The sequence below is a fragment of the Thermomyces lanuginosus genome, assembly GCF_041956635.1.
Source record: "Thermomyces lanuginosus strain ATCC 200065 unplaced genomic scaffold VTN49scaffold_7, whole genome shotgun sequence".
Lineage (NCBI taxonomy): Eukaryota > Fungi > Ascomycota > Eurotiomycetes > Eurotiales > Trichocomaceae > Thermomyces > Thermomyces lanuginosus.
Genome location: NW_027192341.1, coordinates 468,077 through 483,368, shown reverse-complemented (window position 1 = coordinate 483,368; position 15,292 = coordinate 468,077). Strand labels below are relative to the sequence as shown.

Below are 15,292 nucleotides of genomic sequence, written 5' to 3'. Positions count from 1 at the left end.
CTAAATGGAAACCTAGCTCGTTATTAGTCAGCATGCCGAGACTGGCGCCGGGGGTCAAGCCACTATGCACCGCCACATATTCAGGGCTATATGCCCAGCTCCTCCTGGTCCAACATGGGGTAGGCATCATGGATGCTGCGACGACGAACCATGATTCGGATGGCTCTCAGTCGTCCGACGACTACGGCCTGCCTCCCACATATGTGGTGCGATCGGTCTCGGACATTAACAACGTAGATGGCCAGTCGGGCGTCGGCGAAAGGTCATCCTCGCCTCCGGTAACCTACCAAGCTGCCTGGCCAGTCAGCCAGACAGGGAGACCGCGTGGCAGCAGCCTCGTGAGCAATCCTGCTTACGATAATTTGCCCGTTTCTGAAGGAATTGGCTTGCAGGACCGCGATCCCCCGCGATTGCAGCAGCGTCCGTCCGCACCAGCCCGCACGCCGAGCAATACCTATGCACCGCAGCGGCGGCCGTCACAGTATCTTATCTATCAGGACAGTGACCTGCCTCCCTCGTTGGCGAAGAGGGGCGCAAGACGAGATCCCAATGCCCAGTATCGCGCCCAGGAAAAGGCCTACGTGCAACGACTACGCGCCAATCCTCGCGCATGGTATCAGCAGTTTGGTGACCCGCAAGGTCTGGGCAGCCTCGATTCTGACTTAGAGGATCCCTCGCCATCGTCGGAGGCTACGTTTGAAGACGATCAGTATGACCCGGACACGCAGCTCTTTCTCTCCCAATACGACAACCAGCCGACTTTAGAAGAGTTGAAGAATCCCAAGAACCAGGAGCGCCTAGAATGGCACTCGATGCTCGCTTCCGTTCTCCGGGGAGACGTCGTCAAACAGGAGAAGCAACGGCTGATTGGTACCACGGAGACAAAACGACCGACAGCGTTGCATTACGATATCTGGCTGGGAGTGCGCGCCAAGAGCTTCGGTCGAAGCGTTGCCCTGCAGAAGAAATTGATAGAAGATGCCCGGGCTCGTCTCGGCCCGGTGATTGAGGAAATCATATCTTTCGAGATCAAGGGAGAGACGGAGATTGGAAAGACAGCAGCGAAGCAGGTCCAGGATATCGTGGCGAAAATCGAGCACTGCGAGTCGCTCTATCCCACACGGAAAGAGCTGGAGGCAGCCAATCCCCGAGCGGCCTCAGAACAATTCCGGGAGAGCTCAGATGCTGTCGTGGCGTGGTACAACACTACGCACTTGATCAACACCGAGCTGGCTATTCTCAAGCGCTGGGTGGGCAATGATTCTCTCGACTTCACCAAGCCGCGGGACAAATCATGGGGTGGCGATGCCTCAGATGAAGGCTGCTTCTTGGATCGTATCATGAAGGAAGACGGCTTGAGGACTCTGCAAGGCCACCACAATATGATTGACAGCATTGGCGACGTGATCAAGAAAGCAAAGAGCACCCTGATTGCGAATGCAGAAGCCTTTGCAAAACGCCATCTACCGCCGTACATTGAGGAGTTGCTCACTTTGATCAACTTTCCGTCGCGGCTCATTCAAGAGATCATCAGGGTCCGTTTGTCGTATGCCAAGCGGATGAAAGACCCAGCCAGGCAGTCGCCAATTCTTGTCGACCAGATGATTTCACAGTTTCAAATCCTTATGAGGGTTGCTGTGGATATCAAGCAGCGGTATCTGGTGATCTCGAAGCCAGAGCCTGGGTGGGATCTTCCACCATGCATTGATGAGAACTTCGACTCCGTTGTGCTCGATTGCATGAAATACTATTTTCGTCTACTGAACTGGAAGCTCAACGCGAACAAAAACACATTTAAGGAGGCTGAAATACTCGAGCAAGAATGGGAGTTTTCAAATGAAATCGGCCGCCAACTCCAAGGAGGCGATATTGAAGTAGCGGAGCAGTTCAGGTGCGTCGAAATCCCTGCTGGAGCCGTTAATATGATTTTGCTAACTGGAGCCACCATGCAGTGCTTTAACCGCCAAGTCCCTACAGCGACTGATGAACCACTTTGAAAGGGAATTACAGCCCCGGGTTGATGAAGACCCTGCTGAGATGGACAAGCGGTACAAAACTGCTCTTGACTCGACACGAGTTCGACAGCGGAAGTTGTATCGATTCTCTCGCTTCCTGCGGCAATTGTTTGAGAATTCGACCGAATACAACTTCGGAGCTGATGTTGCAGAGGACTTCTTTGACGCGCTCCTAATATCGGAACACTTCCTGATCGAGACCGACAGCCCAGGTGGTCTGTATTTGATTGGCCACCGTGCCCTGTGGAACAGGCACGCCGATATTCAGTCAATCCTGGGCACTTCGTTCCGAGATGAAGAAGCCGGAAAAGATCCTTCGCACTTTACTTACATCCTGGCTATCCGGCCAGAACAGCCGCTTACCTGGACAGGCAGGGTGATGCGGGTAGAGAATGTAGAAGTCCCGACCGATGTGCGACCGGGCAAGCTCAGACTCGTTGCGGATGGGACACAGCAACGCTTAATCAACGCTCGTCACGAGCTGGCCCAGCTGACTGGAATGCAGCTGGACATTGCCATCGAACAGCGAGCGAATCTGAAGAGAGTCAACGCGGAGCTCAACAGAATCAACAAAACCTCGTTCAAACTGTCCGGCAGCATCATGGACAGTGTGGCGACGATTCGAAAACAGCTCAAAGAGAAAGGTCTGGAAAATACTGAGTTGATCCAAGCCTGCTATGCGTTCGCGACGGAGTTTGGCAAGCGGTCGTCGAGCTATGTAGATGCCAATCAACGCGCCATGAACAGCGTGCGTCTCGTGGAGTTGTCCTTGGAATGGGTGTCGTTTATCTGTGACGATTGTGACGCGTCGGACCGCAAGACGTTCAAATGGGCTGTGGCAGCACTCGAGTTTGCAATGGCCATCACGTCTAGCAACCATCTTCTCTCGATGGACGACGAGCAGTATGCCAAGCTTCGAGTTAAAGTGGCAGGCTGCATGTCAGTACTTATCTCGCATTTCGACATCATGGGCGCAAGATCCACACTGGCTGCACAGGCTGAGAGCAAGAGGCTGGACGAGTCTCGCGGCGGTACGCGCCGGCACAACGCGCGGATTCTCAGCGACGAGGAATCGCAGAAAATCGTGAGCGACCAGCGTGTGGCCAGCATCGCCGCCGTGGAAGAGCGCCGCCTGGAAGAAAGAGTCAACCGACAGGCGTTAGGTCGGGTGCTGGAAAGCTCCAACGAGGCAGACCGGTCCCTGACTGTACTGTCGTCGTCGGCAACCAATGTCACGCTTCGATGGCAGCAAGGGCAGTTCATCGGCGGCGGCACATTTGGTTCCGTATATGCGGCAATCAACCTGGACAGCAACTCCCTGATGGCGGTCAAGGAGATTCGGCTTCAAGACCCGCAGATGATCCCGGTCATTGCGCAGCAGATTCGGGACGAAATGGGCGTGCTAGAGATCCTTGACCACCCCAACATCGTCGACTATTACGGCATCGAGGTGCACCGAGACAAGGTATACATCTTCATGGAGTACTGTTCGGGCGGGTCGTTGGCAAGTCTGTTGGAGCACGGGAGGATCGAAGACGAGACCTTCATCATGGTCTACGCGCTGCAGCTGCTAGAAGGGCTGGCCTACCTGCACCAAGCTGGTATCGTCCACCGGGATATCAAGCCGGAGAACATCCTCCTAGACCACAACGGCGTGATCAAGTACGTGGACTTTGGTGCCGCCAAGATCATCGCACGGCAGGGCAAGACGGTGATGAACGCCGATGGTCCCGGAGCCCTAGGTGGATTCGGAACCAAGGACCCACGTGCCGACGCCGCCGGCGCGGGTGCCGGCCGCAACAAGAACCAGAAGACCATGACGGGCACCCCCATGTACATGTCCCCCGAAGTCATCCGTGGCGACACCAAGAACCTCGAGCGACAAGGCGCGGTTGACATCTGGTCGCTTGGATGCGTGATTCTGGAGATGGCGACCGGCCGCCGACCCTGGTCGACGCTCGACAACGAGTGGGCCATCATGTACAACATCGCGCAGGGCAACCAGCCGCAGCTGCCGTCGCGCGACCAGCTCAGCGACCTTGGCATCGATTTCCTGCGGCGCTGCTTCGAACGCGACCCGAACCGCCGGCCGACCGCCGCAGAACTCTTGCAGCATGAGTGGATCGTGTCCATCCGGAATCAGGTCGTCGTCGAACCGCCAACACCGGGTAGCGATAATAGCAACAGCACGACCAACAACTATTCCCCTGCACCGACCCGGGCCTGGTCGTGATTCATGGACTATTCTTTTTCAAAAACAAAAAAAGCTTGAATTCATGTCTATTGTTTATGATACCCTTTTTCGAGTCGTTTTCTCATGGGTATGCTTACTCTGGGATTGGGACTATTGATACGATTATGTCTTGTTCTGCGAGGCACAGCGCGGTGCACGGAATGTGATTACCAGCATATTCTTCTTGGAACCATATGTTCTACCAGGATAGGGAGGTTCAATCATGAGAGAGAGAGAAAGCAATGAAGCATCAAACCCAGTTACGATGTTCCCATTGATATCGTCTTCGCAAAAGGCACCCCTATGTAGACTTTCACCAAAGAACTGCTCGTTGATATCGTTCCTGCTTCCAAGCCTCAGCGCCGACACTGTCCATCCATCCATTGCAAATAGATACTCGATTCAACCCATTAATAACCCAGGGATCAGAGAAAAGGAAAAAGGGGTTCGAATAAACAAGGGACAACATCGAACGCCGGCAATCCACGACCAACCAGTCCAGCAAGAGATAAAATACTATGCATATTGGGAATACTAAGACGAAAGGGTTGATATCATGTAAATAGTCGGTCCAGATCATCATATCTTCGTCCGCTCGAAGCAGGTTCCCCAACTACGGGACCAACCTGCTCCGGAATATCAGCGGAACTCGACGCATGGGGTGCAGCCCCGGTTCTCCACGTGCTTGAGCTCGAGCTGCTGATATCTACAACAGTAGTCAGCATGAGACAAAAGCCTACAAGCCAGAACCAAAAGAACTCACTTTTCACTGCGCGAGTGGTAGTAAATACCACTCACGGTCCCCTCCACCTGATTGAAGCAGATATAGTAGAACCCCTCGAAGCTGGCGCCGACGATGGAACGCACGCGATGGTCCGGGACCAAAAAGTACTCCTTCCAGCGCATGAAGAGATGTTCGCGCTGCGCAAAGTTGCGATATGTGAAATCGGCTTTTTTGGCCTGCTTGGCCAGCGGTCGCCAGGCCTGGAAGCGCGCCCAATGCTGCATGTCGGTCTTTTCGTTGGTGCCCCATGACTCGTGGCGCGTCTGGAATGTGTGCTTGGTACCGATAATTTCGCCTTCAAAGTAGGTCGTGAGTGTCGGGTGATCCTCCGTTAGGCCTGTGCTTTCAGTCAGTTACGAGCTGAACGAGATCAATCCGGCGGGCTGATTTAGCTGACCTTGAATGCGGAGATAGCCGCATAGAAAGGACTCCCCAATGTCCACATGCTTAATCTCCACGTCCACATTGTACACCTGGCGGTCGGAGTGCTGGGTGCCCTCGAACTTGCTGCCGGCGCGTAGGAAGGACGACGAATAATTGGGAAGCAGCTGTAACGCAAGCGTTAGTATGTACTATGCTGCATTTCAATTCCGACTGCGTCTGTAGACGGCTCCAACGTACCCGAACATTGGAATACTCGAAATTAAGCGGCGATGACTCATATGACGGCCTAACAGCCAACCCGGACGACATCTGCGACGACGAGGAGACCGCCGAGGGACTGGCGGCCACCGTAGGGGACCCCGAGTCGAAACTCGGCGATGACTCCGCCATGGTCTCGTCGTCCTCAATTGCCATGGCCTTCACCGAACGCTCCTCCTTGTTTTCCGCGCCCGATTGTGCTCTTGTTGCATCGCTTCGCCACTGGCTTGGGCTGTCACCAGTAACCGTCGACGATGACTCCGCAGCGGAGGATGACCCCGGTGATTCTCCGCGTTCCGCGTTGTCATCCCGGTCGCGACGGTCCAGTCGTTCCTCGTCGGATCTCCGATCGGGGTCCGGCGGACAAGTGGCGTTGTAGCCAGGTAACGCGGAGCTGCTTGTCGTCTGATGATGGGGTGCGGGTGGAGGAGCGGAGGTGTTGGTAGCAGCTGGAGCACTATTCTCGTCGCCCGGGGTCGGCATGGGAGGCGAAATCAGGGGAAAACGTCACGATACATTGGATACGCAGGGATCAGAAGCAGGACGAAAGTCCGAGATCCCAAAAGTTGATCAAGGCGGAGCGGTATGTGCGTGATGAGTATGGAGCTTATGGAGTAGGGTTCGAACGGGGTCGAAGATGCGATGCCCAAACGGGGCAAAGACCGGCACAACACCAATAGATATCGAGAATGAAACCAAACGCTTGGATTCTCACGAAAATAGAGGAATGAGAGCTCTTACAGCGAGATTCATCAAGTCCTGGCATTGACGCATGACTCTATCTACATTCGGTCTGATCTTATCGTCATACTAAGTGGATTGATTGCCACCAAATCAGACTATCAGATTCCAATCCATCAGGAAAGCAGAAACGCCAGAATCCCCAACCCTTTTGTTCCCATGAGATGCGTATCGGTCGTCTTGAAATCGTGGCGAGTTCAAATCGGCTTGATCTGCGATCTGGTTAGCTCCGCGGCCGATTGAGTCTCAACAAGTAGATCACTTGCCTTGAAATGCAGCGAAATCAGTGAAAACACAAACGCTTTCAAGTCCTGAACTAGATAGTAAAACACTCGCAAACCCTCCGGATCGGCCGACTCGGTCACGTCCACGAGTGATCCGATTTTGGCGGTCTAGATGACATGGACACGGCTCAGCACAATCCACACCGCAGGATTGCTCGTAGCGGTGGCGGGCCCTACCTCAAACGAGATATGCTCGTTGCCCATCCGTATCTCCAATTCCTGTCGCCCATCCTTGTTCTTCGGCGGCCACTTGGAGTCATCTTCTCTACGTCGGGTTAGTTGTCGTCGAACGGTCGGGTATGTTTCGTACTTCATGATCTCGCTGTCCTTGACAATGCGCTTGATCTCGTTGATCACTGCCGCGCTGACACACACTACGCTCGTCAGTAGTCTGCACACTAGCACACCAAAACCCTCCGCCGCGGGGAAGCTGACTTTCTTTCCGGATCAAGGAGTCATTGCGGTAGTTGGAGTTGTTCGCGTAACGCGCCGATGCACTGCGACCATCTCCGAGGGTCCGGAAGTCGAATTCTTCGCCTGTCAGAGATTATGCCCGTCAAAGATAGTGCACTTGAAGCTCCCTACCTAGAAACTCATGGCCGAACCGCCCAGAGTGGCCGGAGCTGCGATACCGTCAGTAGCGGAATGACACAGACAAACATCAAATAACACGCACTAGTAGCGCAAATAGAACGGCTCGTTGAGATCAGACATTGTTCCCGCGAGTCCCAATCCCAATCCTGAGCTTCTTCCAAAAACACCGTGACCGGGGATCGAAGCTGGCGGGGGATTTGGGTCTAGCTGCTTAGTCATCCACACACTTCGGCGCAACGCAAAGGGACAAGTTGACCATTCCGACCTGTCGACAACCCCTTCGGGAGGAACTGAACGGCTGGCGAGGGGGCGTCCAAAGCTCGCGCATTCTTGAATTGCTCTCGATCAAGCTGCCCTCGCATCATCCAACCGTGGTTTGACCTGCCCGGCGCATCTACACCATTACTTTCGAACCGATCTCCCGCGCCAACGGTCACCACCATGGCGTCGTTCCTGGAGAACTCGTACACGCTGGTCCATATGGACAACTCGGCGGACCAGCCGTCGGTGCAGGAACTCCGAATGCAGTTAGAGAAGGGCACCGACGAAACAAAACTGGAGACGATGCGCAAGATCATCACGATCATGCTCAACGGCGACCCGATGCCGCAGCTGCTAATGCACATCATTCGCTTCGTGATGCCCTCTAAGAGCAAGCCATTGAAGAAGCTGCTTTACTTTTACTACGAGATTTGCCCCAAGCACGATGCAAATGGGAAGTTGAAGCAGGAGATGATCCTAGTCTGGTAAGTATACCGGGACTATTGCGGGAGTTGTTTTGGGGCTCCAGCTAATCAGTGCAGCAATGGCATCCGGAATGACCTGCAGCACCCTAATGAATACGTCCGTGGAAATACCCTGCGTTTCCTTTGCAAGCTCCGCGAGCCGGAGCTTCTCGAACCCCTCCTCTCGTCAACCCGAGCCTGCCTGGAGCACCGCCATGCGTACGTGCGAAAGAACGCCGTCTGGGCCGTAGCGTCCATCTACCAGCATTCGGAGTCATTGATCCCTGATGCACCGGAACTCCTCCATACATTCCTCGAGTCGGAGACAGACAACACGTGCAAGCGCAATGCCTTCGCCGCTCTCATGTCGATCAGCCACCAAAAGGCTCTCGAGTACCTAAGCTCCACGTTCGATAGTGTTCCCAACGTCGATGAACTCCTTCAGCTTGCTGAGCTCGAGTTCATCCGGAGAGATGCGGTGCAGAACGCTCAGAACAAGGTTCGTAACCGTCGGTGAAACCTTAGGGCATAGCTCGCTGACAACAGTACAGTCCCGGTATTTGCGATTGATTTTCGATCTTCTCGACGCCTCCGCGAGTACAGTGGTCTATGAGGCTGCTACTTCCCTCACGGCCCTCACCAGCAACCCCGTTGCCGTCAAGGCGGCCGCAGCGAAACTGATCGAGCTGAGCATCAAGGAGGCCGACAACAACGTCAAACTTATTGTACTGGATCGGGTCGACCAGCTTCGACGCAAGAATGAGGGCGTTTTGGACGATCTAACTATGGAGATTCTGCGCGTTCTGTCGAGCCCCGATATGGACGTTCGCCGAAAGGCCCTCGAGATTGCTTTGGAGATGGTCTCTAGCCGGAACGTCGAGGAGGTGGTCATGCTTCTGAAGAAGGAGCTGGCCAAGACGGTGGACGAGCAGTATGAACAGGTACGTCTTGAGTACGTAGGCCGTTATCTGGCATTGCTGACGGGATGAACAGAGCGGCGAGTACCGCCAACTCTTGATTCAATCGATCCACCAGTGCGCCATCAAATTCTCCGAAATCGCAGCAAGCGTTGTGGATTTGTTGATGGACTTCATTGCGGATTTCAACAACGCCTCGGCCGTCGATGTCATTTCGTTCGTCAAGGAAGTCGTAGAGAAGTTCCCGAAGCTCCGGCCCTCCATCATCGAGCGGCTGGTCTCGACTCTCAGCGAAGTTCGTGCGGGCAAAGTCTATCGCGGTGTGCTCTGGGTTGTTGGCGAGTATGCCTTGGAGGAGAATGACATCCGTGAGGCCTGGAAGCGGATCCGCGCAAGTCTGGGCGAGATCCCCATCCTCGCCTCGGAACAGCGACTGCTGGATGAAGTTCAGGACGAGAATGTGATGGGAGAGCAAGTGAACGGACACACCAAGCCCTCGGGGTCTTCCAGCAAAGTTCTTCCAGACGGGACATACGCCACGGAGAGCGCCTTGACCAGCCAGTCGGCGGCCCAGGCGAAGCTTGAAGCCGTGAAGGCGGCTCAGAAGCCCCCGCTTCGCCAGCTGATTCTGGATGGCGACTACTACTTGGCCACTGTGCTGTCGTCGACGCTCACAAAGTTGGTCATGCGCCACTCTGAGTTGTCTCAAGACGTCGCTCGCACCAACGCGCTCCGAGCTGAAGCCATGCTCATCATGATCTCGATCATCCGCGTTGGCCAGAGCCAGTTCGTCAAGGCGCCAATCGACGAGGACTCGGTGGACCGCATCATGACCTGCGTGCGCTCCCTGGCCGAGTTTAGCGAGCGCAAGGAGCTCGAGAAGACGTTCTTGGAGGACACGCGGCAGGCATTCCGCTCCATCATCCAGGCTGAGGAAAAGAAGCGAGCTGCCAAGGAAGCGCTCGAAAAGGCCAAGACCGCCGTTCAGATTGACGATGCCATTCCGATCCGACAGCTGGCCAAGCGAAATGCGGCGGAGAACGCCGATGAGATCGAGCTGGACCTCATCAAGGCCACTGGAGGCGATGGCACGTCGGAGGAACTCTCGTCGAAGCTGAAGAGAGTGGTCCAGTTGACGGGCTTCTCTGATCCTGTATACGCGGAAGCTTACGTTCAGGTTCATCAGTTTGACATTATCTTGGACGTGCTTCTGGTGAACCAGACGACGGAGACGCTGCAGAATCTGTCGGTCGAGTTTGCCACGTGGGGTGATCTGAAGGTGGTCGAGCGGCCGACAACGCTGAACCTGGGACCGCGCGACTTTGCAAACGTGCAGGCCACAGTCAAGGTCTCGTCGACTGACACGGGTGTCATCTTTGGACACATTGTGTATGACGGGTCGAGCTCGACGGAAAACCACGTGGTCATCCTCAACGACGTGCATGCGGACGTCATGGACTACATCCAGCCGGCGCACTGCACGGAGACGCAGTTCCGGACCATGTGGACCGAGTTCGAGTGGGAGAACAAGGTCAACATCCACTCGAAGGCCAAGAGTCTGCGCGAGTTCCTCAAGCTGTTCATGGAGAGCTCCAACATGACCTGCCTGACTCCGGAGGCTGCCCTCCAGGGTGACTGCCAGTTCTTGAGTGCAAATCTCTATGCTCGTACTGTGTTTGGTACGTATTACTTCCCCCAGATAGTTTACTCGAACCAAGCTAACCTCTCATAGGTGAGGATGCGCTGGCCAACCTCAGCATCGAGAAGGAAGGCGAAGACGGGCCGATCACTGGATTTGTTCGGATAAGGAGTCGGTCTCAGGGCCTGGCGTTGACATTGGGTGCGCTCAAGGGGTTGAAGGGAAACACTTCATGATACCGTTAGTCCTAGATGAGGGGTGACTGCTATGATTGTTACCTGTGGTAGCGGGCTGTTGTTTTTTTTTTTTTTCCTTTTCTGTTAAGGGATTGAAAAGAGTTGCATTACTTTGTTGTATTTCGACCTGAATATAATTCTAGATCGATTTTTTTCGTCATCCGTTTTCGTTCAGACGTCGAGACCTTGTGCCCTGAAAACGAACGAAGTGAGTCGAGAGTGTACGAGTCAGAAGATCTAGTGTTGCTTTCACGTGTCGGCTTGTTGAGTCCAAACTATACCTTCGCTTCGTGATGCAATCCCGTAGCATGTCAATAAGGTGACGGCTACAGGCAGAGGAACGCAATTTTTTATGTTATATCTAAGTGAACCTCTCTGTCGAGCGTCGCTCCATATGGACCCATACGTATCCGGTGATCCGCTAGAGTCGATCAACCAGTGATGTAGGTAGTTTCAAGACAAATCTACAACGGGAATGCCAAAATCCAAGTAGGCTTTTGATCAGTAACCCCGGTATGTACATAATAAAAGTATACTGTACTGTCCATCTCAGATTTCGCCCTGGTCAGTTAATTTTCGGGACGCTGGCCGTAGGCGACATAGCTGCAGGTTTCATGCGTGGTTAGTTAAGATGACAAATAGAAGTGATGATTTGAAAACACGGGAACACTCACAAGTAGAATATTGGGTGAACGTCGCGCTTCCGACCGTCAGCGCGGGCCTCGTTGGAAAGAGCAATGACCTCCTCCTTGGTCCAGTTCTTGTATCGCGTCAGAACGGCCAATGCGGCGCCCTCGAAGCCGTTGTCTTCGGCCTGGGCCTGGAACCAGGCACCGATTTTCTTCTGTACGATGAGGTCAGTACTGGGTTGTTACTCACTGAAGACAAAAGCGGGGAGGAACTGACAAGATAGGGATCCTTCGGCCAGACGCCGTAGGGAATAGGAAACTCCTCGACGTGGATATTCACAAACCCAGCGTCCTTGAACCATTTCTCTAGCTTGGGACCTGGACGGACCTCGTAGCCGACATCCGCAAACGCGCCGATGACTTTGTCGTAGTACCGGTGGAAGCCGGTGCCGTCGATACTGCCGTCTTGAGAGATAGGATAGAGGTCCCAGTCCTGGAACTCAACCCAGCCACCAGGCTTGACTGATCTGTTTTTTTGTTAGAGTCGAGGAAAAGAAACAGGAGTTTTGGTGGCATACCGATAACTTTGCTTGATCAGTTTGCCAACGTCCTTGACCGAGCCGGCCAGGTACCGCGCGTGGATGAAGTCGAATGGGTCGGTATCGTATGCCCATTCCGCCTCAATATCGTCCACCAGGAACTTTACGTTCGGAGGAACCCTGCCAAACCTGTCAGTCAAGTGACTTCGACCATAAATTCTTTAGGTCAGACTCACAGAGTCGGCTGGGTTGGACTCAAGTCACAGCCAATCACCTGAAACGGACGGATGCGGTCTCAGCCCTCTATTCATCTGGGCAGAAAGTGATATTCTTTACCTCAGCGTCGGGATATTTATCCGCTACAACAAGTCAGTATCTGTTTTCTGCGTCGGCCAGACCCAGCAAGCAAACGTACCAAAATCAATGGCCCAGAGACCTGTCCCAGTCCCCAGGTCGATTACCCGCTGTGGATTCTGAATTGGGGCCAGATGGAGCTTCTGTTGTAAGACCAAGAGGCAAAGCTCATGCAGCATGTCCAAGCGGTTGCTTTCCGATTCATCGTTGGGGAGTAGATATGCTAGAAAGGAACGATCAGTTTACACACCTTCAATGGTCCGGAATGAAGAGGTCAGCTCCTACACCCATCGCGGAATTTATGGTACCGACGCCCGTTCTCATGGCGATAATCAAGCGCCGATGAGGTCAGCGACGCAGTGTACGAAGAGCTGCATGTCGAAAACCACGTGTCAGCATGCATTCCGGATCCGGAACCGCACAGCGTCACAACACGTACAGTTCATCACCATACGATGCGTCGTTCTCATACTGCGCAACTCCAGTAAGCAACGCGCACTCATATACCGCAATGGAGGGATACCCTACCGAGGTGTCCACTTCGACGTTGGCCGGAGGATTGGAGGTGGTTTTCTCTTGCGCCATGGTGAAATCGTTTAATTTTTCGTTGAATTCTAGAAAGATTGATATTTTGACTGCGCACACGTTCCAAAACTCTAAAGTGTACTGAGTCGTGTGCACGACCGTTTCGAACGGTACCCCAAGAGTTCGTCGCAACAGCCACAGAAGGTCTTTGCAACTCCAATGGTTCCTCTGGGTTCGCCCGGCTCAGTATTAATATTCGGAAGTGGATAGCATCACGAACTCAGTTCTCCCACATCGCATGCTGCACTTCTTCCGAAAGGGTAACAACATGAGTAATACCCCGTACATGGTGACATGGGTGACTTTCTCTGATCTTGAAGCAACCGGGGGTTCTGTAGTCTGTGCGGATGGACCCTGGCTCGCACGAGTCGAGCACTCAAGCATTCAGCCCCGGATAGCAGTGGTTCGGATTGGTTGCTGCAACCTCCGTCCCTTTGCAGGTCACTTCATCTACCAATCAGTGCGCTCTCTGGCTGACCCCCCCGGCCCGAACCTAACCTAATCTAACCTGAGAGTCACTACATGTTTTGTTAGCAAAGTTATGCTCCAAGACGATCAAGGGAAAGGGACCGGATCGGAAACCCGCGAAGCCGCGGCCCACAGAAGGATCGAAAGGCGCAGGGCTAACGAAGAAAAGTCAAATTGGCTCGGGCTGGACTTCGGTCGGAACGACCGAAGGGGGTCGAGGCAGGTAGGCCGTTGGCTAGTGACTTACTAGGTACGTCTAGTTACTTGTCCTCGATCTCGCCCCGAATGTCCCTCTGCCAATATGAATGCGGCCAAGGAGTTCACCTCTGGCTCCAGATGAGGATCCTTTGATTGTGTTTGAACCACCTACGACTGCATGAGATGTCGACATGTGAACTCGACACGTTTCGGCTGGGGGTACGTTATGTACGAGTGACTTACTCCGTCGACCTTCGAGTAAACAGAAATTTGCTGTTTGTGCACACCCCGCTGTGACAAATTACGGTATCCGGGTAAATACAGGTAGGTAGGTTACCAAAAGTGGCTCGCCACACAGGAAGTCTCAACTCTCAAGACCGTTGTCAGCAAACTAAGGAAGTTCTTCGGATTGGCTTCTGCTATGCTCATCATCAATTTACGTGATTCTTCTTGTTTGATTGGTCTTGTGGGTTAGGTATCCCACGTTCTTTGGATATGCTGGTTCAGGTTGAGGGTTAAGGCTTGCCTGTATTGATAAGTGCGTGACAAAAATCTCCGTTAGCCGACCTGGGGAGGACCAGAGGTCTTTCCCCATTTCAGCCTTTCACCTCGCCCTGTCGGTTTGAGGGTCATCGAGTGTGTACTTTGTGATTTGTGCGTTTGTGTGGGAGATTTGTGTGCATTTCAGTGTTGCTAACTAAGTACGGTATTGAGCATGTTTCTAAGCCTCGGAGCGTTATTAATTCACCTTGTGCCTACTTTGTACGGTCCATATGTCACCACTTGTAGGAGCCAAGAAGATGAATCTCTGCCATTTCAGAGTGTTCAGTGTACTTGGTGACACTTTAAGGACACAACTATCATGGAAAAAAAAAAAATGCAGTCTATACACCGCTGTAGACAGGTATGGGCTTGGCCGAGAGACCTTCCCTGAGTGGTCCGGACTAAATCACTGTTGCTTTCGGACATTGTTGGTTAATTGAGGCTGTTATAAATCTCAAAGGAATGCCCAACATGGCGTCAATTACCGAGAGACATGTTTTGCCCGAGAGATTTAATTCCGATATAGATGGCTGAAGTGAGAACGATTCGTCTCGAAAGCAGGATTACTCAATCAACAATGAAGGTCTCTATTGCGGGCGTCAAAACGTCAATGCTGGACAGTTGAGAACATCAGGAACCTAAGAGAATATCGGCACCAAACTGAGAATTGAACGGCCTGGACATCGACGGCCAAACCAGCGACTCGAGGATCGATCATATGTGGCCATCAAAACTAACGGACGAATCTTCACTAGTGACAAAAGCCGAAGCAATATCGAGATCGCCAGAAGTCTTGCATTGGCCAGTTAAGGAAATCAATAAGATAGATTGTCTTGCATCGAGAGTTATTGCGAACCAAGCAGCCCATGACCCTACTGTTCGCAGGTCGAAGCGTGCAATTTGCAGCTCGCTATCACTCACGGAAATGTTGGCCTCCATCGGAAACTGAAGAAAGCCATGATAACTGCTGCTCGGTCCTTTACGGGATAGCTACAGGAGAACAATTTACCATCTGTCAGTGTGCAAGTCGTCGTGCGGTTACCCCCAAACTGTCATCACGGATATCTTTGCGTGCAAAAGGCATTGTCCTTTCTACGAGACTACGAAGGTTTGGTTGAAGGGCAAGATGACTTGCAACAAAGCCGAGGATATGCCCGCCTTTTGCG

General features: G+C 53.2%; 6 protein-coding genes across 6 annotated transcripts; 3 read left to right on the top strand and 3 right to left on the bottom strand.

Annotated features, from left to right (window-relative positions):
* Window positions 1–32: 32 nt before the first annotated feature.
* Window positions 33–4,248, top strand: VTN49DRAFT_7619 (uncharacterized protein; the record flags this gene model as incomplete). Its single annotated transcript, XM_069415908.1, has 2 exons — window positions 33–1,891; window positions 1,953–4,248. The coding sequence occupies 2 exons, from the start codon at window positions 33–35 to the stop codon at window positions 4,246–4,248; spliced, it is 4,155 nt and encodes a 1,384-aa protein (XP_069271980.1).
* Window positions 4,249–4,513: 265 nt separating this feature from the next.
* Window positions 4,514–4,786, top strand: VTN49DRAFT_7618 (uncharacterized protein; the record flags this gene model as incomplete). Its single annotated transcript, XM_069415907.1, has 1 exon — window positions 4,514–4,786. One exon carries the CDS (start codon window positions 4,514–4,516, stop codon window positions 4,784–4,786), a length of 273 nt encoding a protein of 90 aa, XP_069271979.1.
* A 101-nt stretch (window positions 4,787–4,887) lies between these two features.
* On the bottom strand, window positions 4,888–6,157 carry VTN49DRAFT_7617 (uncharacterized protein; the record flags this gene model as incomplete). Its single annotated transcript, XM_069415906.1, has 4 exons — window positions 4,888–4,954; window positions 5,012–5,369; window positions 5,430–5,580; window positions 5,654–6,157. The coding sequence occupies 4 exons, from the start codon at window positions 6,155–6,157 to the stop codon at window positions 4,888–4,890; spliced, it is 1,080 nt and encodes a 359-aa protein (XP_069271978.1).
* A 455-nt stretch (window positions 6,158–6,612) lies between these two features.
* Window positions 6,613–7,413, bottom strand: VTN49DRAFT_7616 (uncharacterized protein; the record flags this gene model as incomplete). Its single annotated transcript, XM_069415905.1, has 7 exons — window positions 6,613–6,627; window positions 6,682–6,807; window positions 6,877–6,964; window positions 7,010–7,073; window positions 7,135–7,230; window positions 7,285–7,322; window positions 7,376–7,413. The coding sequence occupies 7 exons, from the start codon at window positions 7,411–7,413 to the stop codon at window positions 6,613–6,615; spliced, it is 465 nt and encodes a 154-aa protein (XP_069271977.1).
* A 321-nt stretch (window positions 7,414–7,734) lies between these two features.
* On the top strand, window positions 7,735–10,810 carry VTN49DRAFT_7615 (uncharacterized protein; the record flags this gene model as incomplete). The annotated part of the gene is made up of 5 exons (XM_069415904.1): window positions 7,735–8,039; window positions 8,097–8,517; window positions 8,570–8,959; window positions 9,012–10,614; window positions 10,668–10,810. The coding sequence occupies 5 exons, from the start codon at window positions 7,735–7,737 to the stop codon at window positions 10,808–10,810; spliced, it is 2,862 nt and encodes a 953-aa protein (XP_069271976.1).
* Window positions 10,811–11,379: 569 nt separating this feature from the next.
* Window positions 11,380–12,917, bottom strand: VTN49DRAFT_7614 (uncharacterized protein; the record flags this gene model as incomplete). The annotated part of the gene is made up of 10 exons (XM_069415903.1): window positions 11,380–11,413; window positions 11,485–11,654; window positions 11,717–11,966; window positions 12,018–12,158; window positions 12,215–12,252; window positions 12,315–12,337; window positions 12,394–12,555; window positions 12,618–12,703; window positions 12,772–12,803; window positions 12,861–12,917. 10 exons carry the CDS (start codon window positions 12,915–12,917, stop codon window positions 11,380–11,382), a joined length of 993 nt encoding a protein of 330 aa, XP_069271975.1.
* Window positions 12,918–15,292: the final 2,375 nt, after the last annotated feature.